This window comes from Mesoplodon densirostris, chromosome 4 (assembly GCF_025265405.1).
Source record: "Mesoplodon densirostris isolate mMesDen1 chromosome 4, mMesDen1 primary haplotype, whole genome shotgun sequence".
In the NCBI taxonomy this organism is placed as follows: Eukaryota; Metazoa; Chordata; class Mammalia; order Artiodactyla; family Ziphiidae; genus Mesoplodon; species Mesoplodon densirostris.
Window position 1 is genome coordinate 146,368,835 of NC_082664.1, and position 18,309 is coordinate 146,387,143.

At 38.2% G+C, this 18,309-nt stretch overlaps 1 protein-coding gene and 1 pseudogene across 3 annotated transcripts in view; both read left to right on the plus strand.

The window, feature by feature from the left end:
• Positions 1-18,309, plus strand: part of FANCI (FA complementation group I) — an 81,922-nt gene that overhangs the window by 52,153 nt on the left and 11,460 nt on the right. For all 3 annotated transcript variants that reach the window (XM_060097359.1, XM_060097360.1, XM_060097358.1), the window contains exons 19-27: positions 3,110-3,178; positions 7,040-7,141; positions 8,070-8,243; positions 8,319-8,440; positions 8,965-9,129; positions 9,735-9,914; positions 14,240-14,406; positions 14,741-14,817; positions 16,227-16,343. In XM_060097359.1, the coding sequence (XP_059953342.1) occupies positions 3,110-3,178; positions 7,040-7,141; positions 8,070-8,243; positions 8,319-8,440; positions 8,965-9,129; positions 9,735-9,914; positions 14,240-14,406; positions 14,741-14,817; positions 16,227-16,343 (1,173 nt within the window). The remainder of the gene's footprint in view (positions 1-3,109; positions 3,179-7,039; positions 7,142-8,069; positions 8,244-8,318; positions 8,441-8,964; positions 9,130-9,734; positions 9,915-14,239; positions 14,407-14,740; positions 14,818-16,226; positions 16,344-18,309) is intronic.
• LOC132487585 (YEATS domain-containing protein 4-like) lies at positions 1,548-2,531 on the plus strand (annotated as a pseudogene).

The window sequence follows — 18,309 nt, forward strand, 5'->3', positions numbered from 1 at the left end:
CACATGCCGCGGAGCAACTAAGCCTGTGTGCCACAACTACTGAGGCTGTGCTCTAGAGCACGTGCTCCGCAACAAGAGAAGCCACCGCAATGAGAAGCCCGCGCACCGCAACAAAGAGTAGCCCCCGCTCTCTGCAACTAGAGAAAGCCTGCACACGGCAACGAAGACCCAATGCAGCCATAAATAAATAAATACATTTTAAAATGTATATAATAATAATAAAATTAATGTGGAGTGTAAACCACCTAAAATGAACAAAACAATTGAACAAGTATAAAGGTCAGTTGAGTTTTTTAAATTAATTAATTAATATTTTGGCTGCGTTGGGTCTTCGTTGCTGCGCGCAGGCTTTCTCTAGTTACAGTGAGCGGGGGCTACTCTTCGTTGCGGTGCGGTGGCTTCTCTTGTTGCGGAGCACGGGCTCTAGGCGGGCTTCAGTAGTTGTGGCACACGGGCTTAGTTGCTCCATGACATGTGGGATCTTCCCGGACCAGGGCTCGAACCTGTGTCCCCTGCATTGGCAGGCGGATTCTTAACCACTGCACCACCAGCGAAGTCCCTGGTCAGTGGAGTTTTGACGGAAATCCCAAGGTAATTCATTGGAGAGAGGATGGTCTTTTCAACAAATGGTGCTGGAACAATTGTTTGTTGTATTGGGCGTCCCCAAAACCACCTCTGTGTTTAAAGATTTCTTTAGAAGGACTGATAAAACTGAGCGTAAATTTGTTCTCATGGCTGAGATTTACAGTTAAAGGATACAAAGCAAAAAACAGCAGAGGCGAGAGGCACATAGGCTGAAGTCCGCAGGAGACCAGGTGCAAGCTTCTAAGAGTCCTCTCCAAGTGAGATTGCACAGGATGCACTTAATTCTTCCAGCAAATGAGTTGTGATAACGTATGCAAAGCATATTCAAATAAGTTGTGATAACATATGCAAAGCCTATTCTACTAGGGAAGCTTATTAGAGAGCACCCAAGGTTTTTTATTGGCAGCTGGTCACATAGGCACCCTTACTTAGCACATACCAAAATTCCTAACTCCCAGAAGGAAATCAGGTTTTCAGCATAAACTATATTGTTTGTACAAACAGTTTAGGCACAGTAAGCTTCTCATTGTTTAGGGAGTTTTATATCAGTATAGGAAAAAACTGTTTACCAGCCAAATTCCCAGCCACCAGCCAAGGGCCAACCTTGGAAGCAGACCTTTCTAAGGATAGCAATCTCAGACCACTGTGTTAATAACTCTTTTCTGCACAGTCATCCATATTCAAAAAAAAAAAATCTCAACCTTATCTACCTCCAAATTTTAAAAATTACCTTGTAGCCGCCACCCTTCCCGTCCTTCTTTCCTCCTGCGTGGGGCTGAATGGGGTTCCGCGATGCCCTCTGCCGTGAGGCGTTGGTGATTCCTCAGCACCCTGAGCACTGCTGACTCGTCTTCCTTCGGCCAGAAACCCTCCTCCTTGGGCCCGCGTGGGAGGAGCGGAGCGGCAAGTCCGCTGGTCCCAGTCTCTTTCCCTGGCAGCGGCGGCTTCTTCCATAGGACAGTATGTTCAAGAGAATGGCCGAATTTGAGCCTGACTCCGGCGGGAGAGTGAAGGGGGTTACTGTTGTTAAACCAATAGTTTATGGTAATGTTCCTCCATATTTTGGAAAGAAAAGAGAAGAGGATGGGCACACCCATCAGTGGACAGTATATGTAAAACCATACAGAAATGGGGATATGTCAGCATATGTGAAGAAAATCCATTTTAAATTATATGAAAACTATGGCAATCCTTTAAGAGTTGTTACTAAGCCTCCATATGAAATTACTGAAACAGGTTGGGGTGAATTCGAAATAATCATCAAAATATTTTTCATTGATCCTAATGGAAGACCTGTAACCCTGTATCATTTATTAAAGCTATTTCAGGGGCTTCCCTGGTGGCGCAGTGGTTAAGAATCTGCCTGCCAATGCAGAGGACATGGGTTCGAGCCCTGGTCTGGGAAGATCCCACGTGCCGCGGAGCAACTAAGCCCGTGAGCCACAACTACTGAGCCTGCACGTGTAGAGCCTGTGCTCCACAACAACAGAAGCCACGACAATGAGAAGCCCGCACACCGCAATGAAGAGTAGCCCGCACTCGCCGCAACTAGAGAAAGCCTGTGCACAGCAACGAAGACCCAACACAGCCAAAAATTAATTAATTAAAAAAAAACAAAACTATTTCAATCAGACACCAGTGCAATGCTGGGAAAAAAGACAGTGGTTTCAGAGTTCTATGATGAAATGATATTTCAAGACCCAACAGCAGTGATGCTATAATTATTAACAACATCTCGTCAGCTTACCTTAGGAGCCTATAAGCATGAAACAGAATTTGCAGAACTTGAAGTGAAAACCAGAGAAAAATTAGAAGCTGTGGGAAAAAAAACAAACTTTGAAATTGCAGAGCTTAAAGAGAGATTAAAAGCAAGTCGTGAAACTATAAATTGTTTAAAAAATGAAATCAGGAAACTCAAAGAAGATGATCAGACAAAAGAAATATAAACAGTTCTGAAAACTCAGTAAGTGAAACTAAAAATAAGGTGGAGTTTAAAGGAGAGGTGGACTACAAATACTGCAATGTTTCTTAGAGGAACTGCACATATAGTTGTCAGCCATAAATTTCTCAGCAATGGGGTCAAAGTATTTGTACTTTACAAGCAATCTTTAATGTGAAATATATCTGTATAATGCTGTATAGGCATTTTATCAACCCATTTCAGGGTAGTTCTGTGATACTAAGCACAATGTTAAAACATTTTTACTGCATTGTATGTATAACTTATCCTTTTGACAGACATCAAAATTTCATTATAAAGTATAACTTGTACAAATTTTGTACTTCCCTAGTAGTTAAATTCATGGTAAAATTAATGTGTATATTTAATTTCTTAAGTTCTTACCTGCCCCCATCCCAACTCTTTTGTCTCTGATGTGCCCAGTAAGCACTCAATAAATGTAGTTTACAGATGCTGGGAGGAAAAAAATTACCTTTTAATGGATCATAGACCTAAATCTGTTAGGATATTGTTGTTCATTTATTCATCAAAGAGCTTATTTGTCCTCTGTTTGATTCCTTTTAGGGGTTATATGATGTCCTTCGAAGAAATTCTCAGCTGGCTAATTCAATCATGGAAACTCTGCTCTCACAGGTAAAATGTATTTTTATGGATATAAGGGAACAGATACTAAGGCATTAAGAGGCGATTGACATTCTTCATAATTTTCAAAATATGAAATAGTTCCCAACTAGTGCAGTGGTACATTGTGACCATGCCTGAGGTATGTGATGCTATTTCATGTTGTTTTATTTTAATCACCACTTATTGCCATTATCTGACAGTTATCCCTCTCAGTTAACAGTCTACATCCTAAGTTAGAAGGACGTTCTGAAGAACCATTTATACAGAGGCCATCAGCAGCTTTATTTGTTATGTTTATTTCTGAAAGAAGAAAAAGAGATTTGGAGAAAATATAGCACAATATTGACATTTGTTCAATCTGAGTGACATATTAATGAGTGTCTATTAGGTTATTTTCTGTATTTCTCAGTTTTAAAAAAAGCTTTAAATTATGAACTATTTCAGAGGATTATCAAGATGAGAAGAATTCAACTGGAGAATATCTGCTGTAAATAAGACCTTTTATTCAACGTTTATTCATTAAGCATTTATTTGAACGTTTGTTTAATAACAGTTTAATAACAGTTTTGTGGTGATATAATTCACATACCATGCAATTCACCCATTTAAAAAAATATAACTCATATATTTGCAGAGTTGTGCAACCATCACCATAATCAATTTGAGAACATTTTATCACCTCAGGAAAAAAGAACCCTACACCATTTAGCTACCACCCTCTAATTCTCCCATCCTTCCCCCAACCTCCTACCCCTAAGCAATCACTTATCTTCTGTCTCTATAGATTTGCCTATTCTGGACATTTCCTGTAAATGGAATCATACAGTGTGTGGTCTTTTGTGACTGACTTCTTTCACTTAACCTGATGTTTTCAGGGGTCATCCATGTTGTAGCATGTATCAGTGCTTCATTCCTTTTTATGGCTAAATAATATTTCATTACATGAATCTTTTTATATATTGAGAGAGTTCAAGATACTATTATGTACTAATAGTAATAACAACAGTACCTAATGTTTAGCACTTACAGAAGGCCAAGAAATTTATGAAGCACTATATGGTGGATGATCTCATTTAGTCCTCACAAAACCCTGTGAAATAAGAACTGTTATCTCCATTTTACAGATTTATATTTTAAGGGTCTGAGAGGTTAAGTAATTTAATTTGCCCAAGGTCACACAGTTAATCAGTGGCAGAGCTGGGATTTGAACTCAGATCATGTAGCTCAAGAGTCCAAGCATGTTATTCACCTATTTGGAGTTGATTAAGCTTTTTGGATCTGTAAGTTGATACTTGTCACCAAATTTGAGAAATGTCCACTGATTATTTCATCAAATATTTTTTTATATCCCCTTTTTCTCTCCTTTCCTTCTGCGACTTCATTGGTATGTATGTTGGAATGCCTGATATTATTCTACATATCTCTGAGACTTGGCTCATTTTTCCTCAATATTTTTACACTATTTTCTTCAGATTTGATATTTGCTCATAATCTATCTTCAAGTTTACTTTCTCCTCTGCCATTTCAGATCTGTTGTTTTACTCTTGAATGTAGAATTTTATCAAATACATTTTTGTATCTATTGAGATGACCGTTATGATTTTACTCTTTTAACCTATTACTGTGATGAATTATATTATTTAATCTTTTAAAGCAACATGGCGGGGGGACTTCCCTGGTGGTCCAGTGGTTAAGACTCCGCACTTCCAACTGCAGGGGGTGTGGATTCCATCCCTGGTCATCAGGGAGCTAAGATCCTGCCTGCTGTGTGGCACGGCCAAAAGAAAAAAAAAAAAATTGCATTCCTGGGATGAAATCAAATTGATGATGATATATTACCTTTTTATACACTACTGGGTTTGGTATTCATTTAGGACTTTCACATATATGTTTATAAGAGGGAATGGCCTGTAATCTTCATTTCTCATACTGAACTTCCTTGGTTTAGTATGAGCTTAATAAAATGATTTAGGGATGTTCCCTCTTTTTCTAGTTTATGTAAAATTTGAAATTGTCTCTATTTCCTTTTTTCCATTTTTTCCCTTAACTTTTTTCAAACTTATATGTTATCTTTCTTTAAACTTTCAGCTAGATTTTTGGCTTTTGATTTTTCGGACTACACAGGTAGTGTGAATTCTACCCCATCTACGTTTGGAGAATAGCTTGTGGTTAGAAAGTCCCAGGAGAGACATTTTTTCCCCCTTCACCTAAAGTCAGGGGTCAGTTAGACAGATACATATCGCTCTACCATCTTCCTCCACGTGGTGGATTTATTTTTTAGGTTTATCCACTAAGAATATCTCCTTCTGAGAATTCGAGCTTTATGTGAAGGTTTCTGATCCACCCTCCACCCCATGAGGACCCTAGGCTTTGTCTTTAATTTCATGATTCCTTTTTACTTTCCTTTTCCTTTCCTCTTAGCTATCTATTTAACAAATATGTCTATATAAAATTTTTAATGCAATATTATTTACTGTTCTTCACCATGAGGATTTCTCTAAACCCTAGTCCACCATTTTGCTATAAATGGAACTGCTCTTTCTCTCCCTCTCCCTCCTTTTTATGCCATTGCTTTGTGATAATTCTGCTAAAGAAGCTCCATTTGAAAGTAAGGTCTCAGATGTGGAGAAATTATTGGAAGGTCCTATCCTATTCATCAAAAGCTTTTCAGTGGGCCTTGGACCTGATCCTATATAAAATTTGTATCCTGTTATATTGTATCTATCAACCTGTAATGATCAGTCCATCTACATTTGCACATTTAACATCACAAATTATGACTGAAGGCATAGACCAGTGCTTCCCAACTTAACTTAGTATGTGGACCTGTAAAATTCTACAGACTCCAAAAGTTAAAAAAGAGAAAAATGATAACTTTTTTTTTAATGGAAGTATAGTTGATTTTACAATGTTGTATTAGTTTTTGGTGTACAGCAAAGTGATTCAGTTATATATATATTATTTTTCATATTCTTTTCCATTATGATTTATTACAGGATGTTCAGTATAGTTCCCTGTGCTATACAGTAGGATCTTGTTTATCTTATGTACAGTAGTTGGTATTTGCTAATCCCAAAGTCGTAATTTATACCCCCTCTTTTCCCTTTGGTAGCCATAAGTTTGTTTTCTGTGTCTGTGAGTCTATTTGTTTTGTAAGTAAGTTCATTTGTATCATATTTTAGATTCCACATGTAAGTGATATCATATAATATTTGTCTTTCTCAGTCTGACTTACTTAGTATGATAATCTCTGGGTCCATCTTTGTTGCTGTAAATGGCATTATTTCATTCTTTTTTATGGCTGAGTTAACTAACAGTTTTTTTTTTTTTTTTTTTTTTTTTTTGCGGTAAACTAACAGTTTTTTGAGCTCTGTTATGTGCCAAGTAGTATTTGAAGCTCCTTACGTGTGTTAGCATGTTTAATCCTTATACAAATTTATACATTTATATTAATAATATCCTCATTTCACAGATGAGGAACCAAGGCATGGATACCTTTATTGAATTAGTAAGTGGTGGTACTGGGATTTTAGACTCAGCCAGTCTGACTCTAGAGCCTATATTCTTAACCCTCAAGCTATACTGAAAATCCTGATTGCCTATACAAATTTAGGAATTGGTGTGAGAGAGTATGATGTTTTATAGGAGAGGTTATGAAGTGGAAATAGGAAAGAAGATCTCAGTTAGTACAGTGCCTAAAGCAAGGGCAAAGGATATGGTTGAGCCAAAGCAATATAAATTTTGCTGCAGTGTTCTTTGGACAGTTGGGAAATAATGTCTTAGAAAGTGTTAAAGGTGCCATTAGCTTGACCCGCTAAAAAAGTGAAAAACATTCATGAGCCATGGTATCTTTTTCCTTACCATACACAGTTAAAACCATTCTATGAGCCGGAACCTGATATGCTGCCACCTCTGAAATTAGAAGCTTGTATTCTGACCCAAGGAGATCAGATCTCTCTACAGGAACCACTGGTGAGACTTTTTTCCCTCCTCCCAGAGCCATTATTTTTACTCTTAAGTAAAACTGTCAGCCCTGTTGATATGGTTGATCTTCAGAAACAGATACCTTCCCCTGTGAAGCGCTCTTCCTGGTACTCCCAATGAATTTTTACTCTTAACTCTTACTGCTTATCTTTTCTGACCCATCTTCACCTTGGTTTTCTTGGTAAGATATCTGCATGTCAGCACTTTACTAAATCAAGGCATCCATTGTTTCTCCCAAGGAGCATTTTATCTCCCGTTTATGGCTCTTTGATTACATATACTAAATAAATATACTTTAGAATGGAGAGAAGGAGGTCACCCAGAAGCAGATGAACCCAGGGGACCTGCTTCATTAGTCTGGGGTATATGATTTAGGCTGAGCTAGAATTGGCATTCTGTCGAACCTTCAGAGGAACTAGGACAGGTTGGTTTTCTATTCTAGTTGTCTAGCCTCAGAAAGAGAAGAAAAGATAAAAACTGAAACTCTCTCATCCCGAGTGACTTATAACTGAGATGTCCTCAGCCTGGATCAGAGATGCTAAAGACTGGTCTCCCAAAGATTCCCTCAACATAAACCCCTATCTTTAGAATAGCCTCTGGGACTCAAAGGAGCTAGAGAGGATTTAATTTCACAACCTGGCTCCATGGTGTTTGTACCAGATCAGAGGCAGCACATCTGATGTTGCATTCTTAGGTGTCAGCTACTTATGAAGCCAGTGCCTTTGGGAAAAGGCCAGAAAACAATGCCTCTGTTAGTTCAATTTTTTTTTCCGGTTTTGTTAATCCATATTGACTTAACTTGTGATGCTAATGAATAACTTACTTTAGCCTTATAGATAAGGATTATTTGTTGAGTATCAACAGCTTCATAGGTTATCCTTTAACAAGAATATTCAATTATTATTTTCTTCTGCAGGATTGTCTGCTATGTTATATTCAACACTGTTTGGCCTGGTATAAGAGTAGAGTGATGCCCCTACAGCAGAAAGAAGAGGAGGAGGAAGAAGAGGGATTCTACCAAGACTTAGATGATATGTTGGAGTCTATTACTAGTAGAATGATTAAGAGTGAACTAGAGGACTTTGAACTGGTAATTGCTAAGTCTCAGCTGTGTTGAATAATGGAGGTTTTTAGTAGCTTATTAATTTTATCTTCTGTGTTTTAGGACAAATCAGCAGATTTTTCTCAGAGCACTGGTATTGGCATCAAAAACAATATCTGCGCTTGTCTTGTTATGGGAGTTTGTGAGGTTCTAATAGAATATAATTTCTCCGTAAGTAATTTCAGGTAAGGTATTGCTGTGACTCTACTTGTAGTTCATTTTATGTGTGTGTGTGCGTTTTTTTTTTTTTTTAACACTAACAATATGCTAGGTATGAACAGACCACAGACCATACACTATCTATTAATGGGCATGTAGCCTAAGACCAAACTATGTTCTTTCTACCAGGGAACACCAAAGCATATGCCAAAGAGGCTGGTGAATTTTGTCCCTCCAGCAGGCTTTAATGTATTCAAAATTCCCTAGACCCTGAACATAAGAAATCCTGATTTTGACAGAGAAATTTTGATTGGTGGTAGTATTGAACTTTCATTCTCTGCAGTGACTGGTATAAATAAGGGAAGGAAAGAAATAACCCAGATTGGTATGACCTGGGAGTACTATGTTAATGAAGATCCATTCATTTGTAATGTTGGGTCTAAAATATGACATCTAAAGAAGCATTGTGATTTCTTTATTACTGTATGTGAAAATAAACCACAATATTCTGATGCTTGTCCTTGGTGGTCTCTTTTTCTTTTTTACACAGTAAGAATAAGTTTGAGGAGGTTCTGAGCTTATTTATGTGTTACAAGGAACTCTCTGACATCCTTAATGAAAAAGCTGGTAAAGGCAAAACTAAAATGGCCAACAAAACAAATGATAGTTTTTTGTCCATGAAATTTGTGTCTGATCTCCTCACCGCTCTTTTCAGGTAAGGTTCTAACAGAGTGCTTAAAGACAGCAGTGTGGTGAAGATAAAAATACCTACCCAGGCTCACTGATATTACCTAGCTTGGATTCATAGTTCTTAGCACATATACAGTAAGAAGTAAGGTAGGACGTTTGTAATTTTCTTGAAATGAAGGCAGAACAATCCTACCTAAGCATTAAAGAGATACTTTGAATTATTAAAGGAAAAATCAGAAACAGTGGACTAGTGAATGAAAAAATAGGATGAATTCCAACAACGTGTTCTAAGAAAATCAACCTAAGTAGCTCAAACATGCTAACAGATAAAAAAGAAGAAAGAAAAACCTGAATTAAAAAAAAAAAGGAACAACAACAACAAAAAACCACTAAAGAAAACTAAGACTGATATTTAAATTTCATCGGAGTTAAAGGAATAGGGGAGGGGGAGAAAGTGAGGTAACACTGAGAATGATACTTGTAGGACAGCCGTGGCAGTGACTCTGGCATGGGCTGCCTATAGTCTGTCAGTTAGAGCTTGCTGGGTACTATTATCCTGAACAGTCCCTAGAAAAGCTAATTCCAGGTCCCAGTAGCTGTAGAGGAATCTTTCTCTTTTTCTCTCTCTAGGGACAGTACCCAAAGTCATGAAGAGAGCCTGTCTGTTCTAAGGTCCAGCAATGAGTTTATGCGCTATGCAGTGAGTGTGGCTCTGCAGAAGGTACAGCAGCTAAAGGAAACGGGGCATGTGAGTGGCCCTGATGGCAAAAACCCAGAGAAGGTCTTTCAGAACCTTTGTGACATAACTCGGTAAGCCCCACTCACCCTTAGAAACCATTTCCACATGCTGTGGAGTCTCCAAGAGAAGAAATTGGGGGTGGGGATGAAGGTGCGTTTGAGGTTGGGCATTGCCGTAAAGGTGAAAGTGCAGTCACTATATTGGGTTTTTTTTCCTAGTCATGTTTTGGTGTGGATTGTTAGTCACATATAAAACATTATTCTATTACCAGGAATAAAGAGGGATATTACATAATGACTAAATAATTTATCAAGTAGACAACAATTTTAAATGTATATGTACCTAACAACAGAGCTTCAAAATACTTGAAGCAAAAATGGGATAGAACTGAAGGAGAAATACACAAATAATAATCTACCTCTCTTGGTAATCAGTAGAAATAGATAGAAAATCAGGGAGGACGTGGAAGACTTGAACAACACTATCATCCAGCTTGATTTAATTGACATTTATAGAACATTAAATAAGTTTTAAAATACACATTCCTTTCATGTGCATATGGTACATTCATCAAGATGGACCATATTTGGGGCCATAAAACAAACTAACATATTTTTAAAATAGAAATCAGCATGTTCTCTGACCACAACAATTAAACAAGAAAGCAGTAACAAAAATAGGTGGATAATCCCCGTATATTTGGAAATTAAATGCATTTCTAAATAACCCATAGTCAAAGAGAAAGTCAGAAAATTTTAAATATCTTAATAGAATGAAAATGAACATTTGAGCATGTCAAATTTTGTATGGTCCAGCTAAAGCAGTGTCCAGGTAGAAATTTAGAACAATCAGTGTTTATATTAGAAAGAAGTCTGAAATCTCTAATGTAGGCTTTTACATTAAGAAAATAGAAGAGCAGGTTAAAATGAAAGTGAGCAAAAAGGAAGGAAATAATAAAGACAAAAGTAGAATCATTGAAAATAAAAACAGGGGACTTCCCTAGTTGTCCAGTGGTTAAGAATCCGCCTTCCAATGCAGGGGACACAGGTTTGATCCCTGATTGGAGAACTAAGATCCCACATGCCTTAGGACAACTAAGCCTGTGCCGTAACTACTGAGCCCACGTGCCACAACTAGAGAGAAGCCCATGTACCACAATGAAAGATTCCACATGCTGCAACAAAGATCCCGCATGCCATAACTAAGACCCAATGCAGCCAAATAAATATATTTTAAAAAAGAAAGGAAAAACAGCAAAAACAATAGAGAAAATGAGACAAAAATCTAGTTGAGATCAATAAATTCAATAAACTTTAGCCAAACTGACCAGGAAAAGAGAGAAGACACAAATTACAAATATCGGGTATATGAGGAAGAGGAGACATCACTACTGATTCTACACATATTAAAAATTCATAACAATGTTAGCTTTATGCCAATAAACTTCATAATTTAAATGCACAAATTTTTTTAAAGCTCACTCAAGAAAAGATAGGTAACCTGAGTAATCCTATCTCTATTAGAGAAATTGCATTTGTGATTCAGAATTTTCCCTCAACAAAAACTCCAGACCTACATGTCTCCACTGTTGAATTCTACCAAACATTTTAGGAAATAATACCAATTTAACAGACTCTTCCAGAAAATGGAGGAGGGAACATGTCCCAACTCGTTTTATAAGGCTAGTGTAAATTACCCTGATACCAAATCCAGCCAAAGACATTAATAAGAAAAGTACAGACCAAATTCTCTCATGAATATAGATGTAAAAAAATTAGCAAATTCATCCCAACAGTTTATAAGAAGAATAACTTATCATTTAAGTGGAATTTTTCCCAGGATGCAACGTTGGCTCAAAATTTGTAAATCAGTGTAATTCACCATGTCAACAGACTAAAGAAAAAAAACATATGTTCATCCCAGTAGATGCAGGCAATCAGAATTCAACATAAACCATGATAAAATCTCTTGGCAAGGGCTTCCCTGGTGGCACAGTGGTTGAGAATCTGCCTCTAATGCAGGGGACACGGGTTCGAGCCCTGGTCTGGGAGGATCCCACATGCCGCAGAGCAACTAGGCCTGTGAGCCACAACTACTGAGCCTGCGCGTCTGGAGCCTGTGCTTCGCAGCAAGAGAGGCCGCGATAGTGAGAGGCCCGTGCACCGCAATGAAGAGTGACCCCTGCTTGCCACAACTAGAGAAAGCCCTCGCACAGAAACGAAGACCCAACACAGCAAAAATAAATTAATTAATAAACTCCTACCCCCAACATCTAAAAAAAAAAATCTCTTGGCAAACCAGGAATGAAAGAGAATTTTCTCAGTCTAATAAAGGATATCCACAAAAACCCTATAGTTAACGGCATACTTAAATGAAGAAAGACTCGGTGCTTTCCCCCATGTGCTTTCACCACTACTATTCAAAATCATACTGGAGGTCCTAGTCAGTGCAGTAAGACAGGAAAAAGAAAGAAAAGACATCAGATTGAAAAGGAAAGAATAACACTGTCTTTATAGACATAATTGTCTACATAAAAATTTCCAAAGAATTTTTTTAAAAGCCACTAGATCTATTAAGTAAGTTTAATAAGGTTGCAGGATTCAAGGTCAGTTTTTTTCTAAAACTATTTTTATGTACATACTAGTGATGAACAACTGGAAATCGAAATTTTAAAAACAGTACCATTTACTATAGTGTCACAAAATGAAAACTACTTAGTGATAAATCTCACAAACATGCGAGATTGATGTGATGAAAACTATAAAACATTAATGAGAGAAAGAAGTCCCAAGTAAATGGAAAGACATAGTGTCCAGGGATTGGAAGATTCAGTGTGTCAAGGTGTGAATTCTTCCCAAATCCATAGATTCAACACAATACCAATCAAAATCCTATCAAGCTTTATTGTAGGAGTTGACAGGATTATTCTAAAACTTATGTGGAAAAGTAAAGGACCTAAAGTAACTAAAACAAATGTGAAATAAAACAACAAAGTTAGAGGACTCCCACTATGTGATTTCAAGTCTTACTGTAAAGTTGCTGTGTTTAAGGTAGTGTGGTATTGCTAGAATCAATGGAACAGAAATAGATGGTTCAGAATTGATCCACACAAGTATGGTCTTGACTTTTGACAAAGGTGCAAAGGTAATGCAATGGAGAAAGAAAAGTCTTTTCAACAAGTAGTTTTGGAACAGTTGGACATGAATATGTGAAAAAATGAATCTTTTATCCATTCCTCATGTTATCTACAAAAAGTTAACTTGAAATGGATCAGAGACATAAATGTAAAACCAAATATTATAAAACATCTAGAAGAAGACAGAAAAGGCTTTGCAGCCTTGTTTTAGGTAAAAATTTCTTAGATGAAATACCAGAAGCACAGTTGATATTTTTTAAAAATTTAACTGTTCTTTGAAAAACACTCTTAAGGAAATGAAAAGACAAGCCACAGATGAGGAGAAAATATTTGCAAAACACATGTCTGATGATGGACTGGTGACCAGAGTATATAAAGAACTCTTAAACTTGTTAAGAAAACAAATTGCAAAATGGGTAAAATACTTGAACAGACACTTTACCAGAGAAGATGTATAGATGGCAAATAAGAACCCAAAAGTATGGTCAACATAATTAAACACTAGGTAAATGCAAATTAAAATCACAATGAGATATCAGTAAACACCTATTAGAATGCCTAAAAGTTTAGATTGACCATACTAGAGTGTTATCACGGATGTGGAAGAATTTGAACTCTTATACACTGTTGACAGAAATGTAAATGGTGCAGCCACTTTATAAAATAGTGGCGGTTTCTTAAAAAGTTAAGCACACACCTACCATATGATATTCCCACCCCACTCTTAGGTATTTACCCAAAAGAAACGAAAGTAGATGTTGATATATAAAGGTTTGTATACGGCAGCTGTATCTGTAACAGCAAAATCTGGAAACAACCAAGAAGTCTGTCAATAGATGGATGGATAAATTGGTGAATGGACAAGCTGTGGGCAGTACTACTCAGCAATAAAATGGGACAGACTACCAATACATGCAGCAACATAGGTGAATCTCAAAAGCATATGCTGTTAGCAAAGCCAGATTCTGAAGGCTGCATAATGAATGATACCATTTTTATATGATAGTTTGTAAATAGTAAAACCACTGGGACAGGAAACAGACCAGTGGTTGCTTGCAAAATTGAGGAGAAATAATTGATTACAAAGGAGCACATGGGAACTTTTGGGGTAATGGAAATATCTTGATTGTGGGGCTGAGTACACAACTGTGTAAGTTAGTCAAAATTCATAGAACTATACATCTATAGGATGGGAATTATACTGTATGTAAATTGTACCTTAGTGAACCTGACTTTGAAAATAAAATCACTTTTCCCCAGGGTCTTGCTTTGGAGATACACTTCAATTCCTACTTCAGTGGAAGAGTCAGGAAAGAAAGAGAAAGGAAAGAGCATCTCGCTGCTGTGCTTGGAGGGTTTGCAGAAAATATTCAGTGCCGTGCAACAGTTCTACCAGCCCAAGATTCATCAGTTTCTGAGGGCTCTGGGTGGGCATTTCAATTTTGATAAATTGGCTCTATCTGAGTTTGTCTTTCTTAACCAAACCTCTTGATTCTAGTTGTTAACCTAGCAGAGGACACCTGAGCAGTCCTAATGTTGCTAAGGAGTGACATCTAGTGGATTCAGAATTGACACTTACTGGATTACATTTATCCACAAACAGTGACTGGAAAATGGAATGTAGTATTAAGAAATTGCAGAATGTTAGGAATATAATTAAATCTGCCTCTAGACTTTTTTGGCTTCCTAAAATTTTAGTATGAAAAGGCAAAAAAAAGCCCAAGCCATTTCAAAGAAGATAGAGTTATTTTCCTTTCCTAGATGCCACAGATAAGGAGGAAGAAGAGGTGGAAGTCACTGTCACTCAAAGAGCAGCATTCCAGATCCGGCAGTTTCAGGTGAGAAGCCTGGGAAACTGCAGTACTTTGTGAGGGTCCTTGGAAAGGGACTGTTAGCAGGGCCAGCTGGTGAGAATGGGCAGACAGTGAGCAAGTAGAACAGGAATTTCTTCTGGGTCATCATTCAAGCAACAAGACAAAGCTCTTAGAATGAGAGAATGCATTTAAAAGGGTTCTAGGAAGGATGTGTATTTAAGCCACCCCAACCTGCAGGAGTCAGTGCCTCTAAGAATCACTGTTTGAGCTGATACAAAGAAGTAGCCAGGAGCCCATTAATGCATGCAAATGTAATTTGGCTTTGTCTGTCAGATTGCATAAAGACTGGACAGTGAAGCCTATTAGTTTCTTTTTTTAAATTAATTAATTAATTTATGGCTGCGTTGGGTCTTCTTTGCTGCCCATGGGCTCTCTCTAGTTGCGGAGCGAGGGGGCTACTCTTCGTCATGGTGCATGGGGCCTCTCATTGTGGTGGCTTCTCTTTGCTGCGGAGTGTGGGCTCTAGGTGCGCGGGCTTCAGTAGTTGTGGCTCGCAGGCTCTAGAGCAGGCTCAGTAGCTGTGGCTCATGGGCCTAGCTACTCCGCAGCATGTGGGATCCTCCTGGACCAGGGCTCGAACCTGTGTCCCCTGCATTGGCAGGCGGACTCCTAACCACTGCGCCACCAGGGAAGTCCCTCCTATTAGTTTCTAACCACTAGTTGTCACAATATCAGGATCTTTTATCACAGAGGATTTCTTTTAATACATAATTTTAAAGTTCCTATTATATGCCAGAGACTGTTCCAGGTGCTGAAGATATAGCAAGGGATAAAAGAGACAAAACCCTACCCTCACAGAGCTTACATTGTAGTGGGAAGAGACTAACAGACAAAATACAGTGTTTCAGGTGGTGAGAGAGAAACAGAGAAAAGGAAAACAGGGAAGGTGTATAGGGAATACCAGCACTGGGGCGTGGTCTAGCCCTGAGGTCAGTGGATGGGCTTCAGGGAGTTGCGAACCACCCAAAACTGGGTGCACAGGAATTCCCTTGGCGGTGCAATAGATAGGACTCAGTGCTTTCACTGCCATGGGCCTGGGTTCAATTCCTGGTCAAAGAACTAAGATCCCGCAAGCTGTGTGGCGCGGCCAAAACAAAGAGAAAAAAAAACGGTGCACAATTCATTCCTGATGTACATTTGGCAGGGGGTTGGAGAAGGAGTCCATAGTTCTCAAGAGAACACTTAGACTTACAATCAGAAACAGGGTAGGAAACCACCTATTCAATCCAGGTTTATTTTCAGCTTTTATCCTCTTGGATTTTGGTGTTTATGAATCCTTTCTGTCCCAGCCTTAGGAATCTCTGGGTAGATGTCTCTTCTCCCTGCTAGTAACATGTCTGCTAATGTTTCTGTGTATACTTTTCCTTTCTCAGAGGTCCTTGTTGAATATACTTAGCAGCCAAGAAGAAGACTTTAACAGCAAAGAAGCCCTCCTACTCGTCACTGTTCTCTCCGACTTGTCCAAGCTACTGGAGCCCTCCTCCACTCAGGTATGAGTACCACTCATTCACTCCCACTTAGCATCCCTCAGAAGGCAAGGAGTATTACGTCCTAAAGTATATATCTAAATGTCTGCTTGAAATCTGGCTTATTTAAAATAATATATTCAGTTATGCTTCTGAATTAATATAAGATCTATAAGATGTACCTTTCGCTACATAGTGTTTCTACCATGTTATAATTACTGCTTTTGTTTTTTTGGCCACTGTCAAGGGTAAACAGTAAGCACTACAGAAAAAAAATCTTGTTTATCTGTGGAGTTCAGCCTTCTTAATGTGGGTTTTTCCCCACTCTTGGTGTTTTCTCTTCTTTTCTAAAATGAAAGTATGTTAATTATCAAGAAGGTAGCTGACATTCAGCAGTTAACTTTGTCATCAAGGTTAGCTGGTACTGAGTTTGGGGGAGATTCAACAAAAGGTGATAAGTCAGAAAGCGTGATCATAGTCCTAAAACAGAATCAGTTCTGCCCAGATAGGTTTTAGGTATATGTGTATGGGTCTGCACACATACACGAAGAATGTATGTACCCACATAAGCATTCACACATATAGAATAAGAGAAGTGCCACATTTTGTGGGTCTGTTCCATTCAGGAGTGATTTCCCTAGAGGATGATAAAGAGAGTCCTTGAGAGCCTAGGGCTGTGTGGTTCTACCACACCTCCTTCCTGATCTGTGAGGAGACGAGTTGGAGTGCTGAGATGCAAGCCTCCTTGTGTAAGGCCTTGCTTTAGGAAGAGCTAGCCAGACCATAGCCCTGTGTGTTATGGTGTTTGAGCACTGAAAAGCAGACTTGATTTTCCTGTTATCCTAGTTCCAGGTAGCCCAAAGAAAATCCCTTTTGTTACTTATGTCATCCTAGATCAAAACAACGCATCTGCACTTTACTTTCAGCTTCATTCTTTCATATTGCTACTTTTGCTGCAAGGAGCCCAGGATTAGGAAAGAAACACAGACAGAGAATTGGAACATGGTGACATCTGAGGGAAAATAAATAGATTTGGAAAGGCTAATATAAACAGGAAATTTTTTAAATTTAATTTTCATCACGTACCCCCTCATAACTTCAGGTAGTCTGTTTAAAATTTTTTAATTTAATTTTGAATGGGTAATAAAGTTCTGTGGTTTGAAAAACAGAAATTATAAAAAGATTTACAGGAAATGGTCTCCCTTCTATCCATGTCCTCCATCTGTTCAGTTCTTCTTCTCCCCCGATAAGTAAATATCTTCTTTTAGTTTCTTATGTAAAGAGTTTTTTATTCCTATACAGCAATATGAATATAGATTCTTATTCCTGACCCTACCCTCTTCACACAAAAACTTGTTCAGCATCCTGCTTTATTTATTTGTTGCATTTAATACTGTATTCTGGAAATCAGTATTCTATAGTAATCACTGTATCCTGGAAACTCTTTTTATATCAGTTCACAGAGAACTTTCAGTTAGCCTCTAAATTCATCTTTTTCCCCAACAGATCAAAAACTAGATTCTTAATCATCGTTTTACTCTTAAGTATCACGCATTTCAGTGCCTTTGTGGCTGAAAGCCTATCCCAAACAACTGCTGAAGCAGAAAGTTGAGTGTGTATCTGGCAACATAGGACCTACTATACCAAGACCTTAAGCTTCCCCGATCTGTTTTTCTGCCTCTTTTCTTTTTCTTTCTTCTTCTTCTTTTTTTTTTTTTTTTTTTTATCCCTCTTCCCTTTTAACCTCCTGTGGCCTCTTGGCTCCTAATAGCTAATTCAACTATCACTATGGCCAGGATCTTACTCTTCTGCACCTCTGTTAGCTTACTGTCCTTAAAGATGTCTCAAATGCAGAGAGTGTGGGGCATGGGAAGAGGAAAGAGGGTACTTTAGCCCTAGACCGTGGTGGTAGGGGCAGAGGAAGCTCAAAGGGTAAGAGCCCAGACCCCAGGACCTTTGGCCCTTAATGAGGGCATTGAGAATTGAGCCA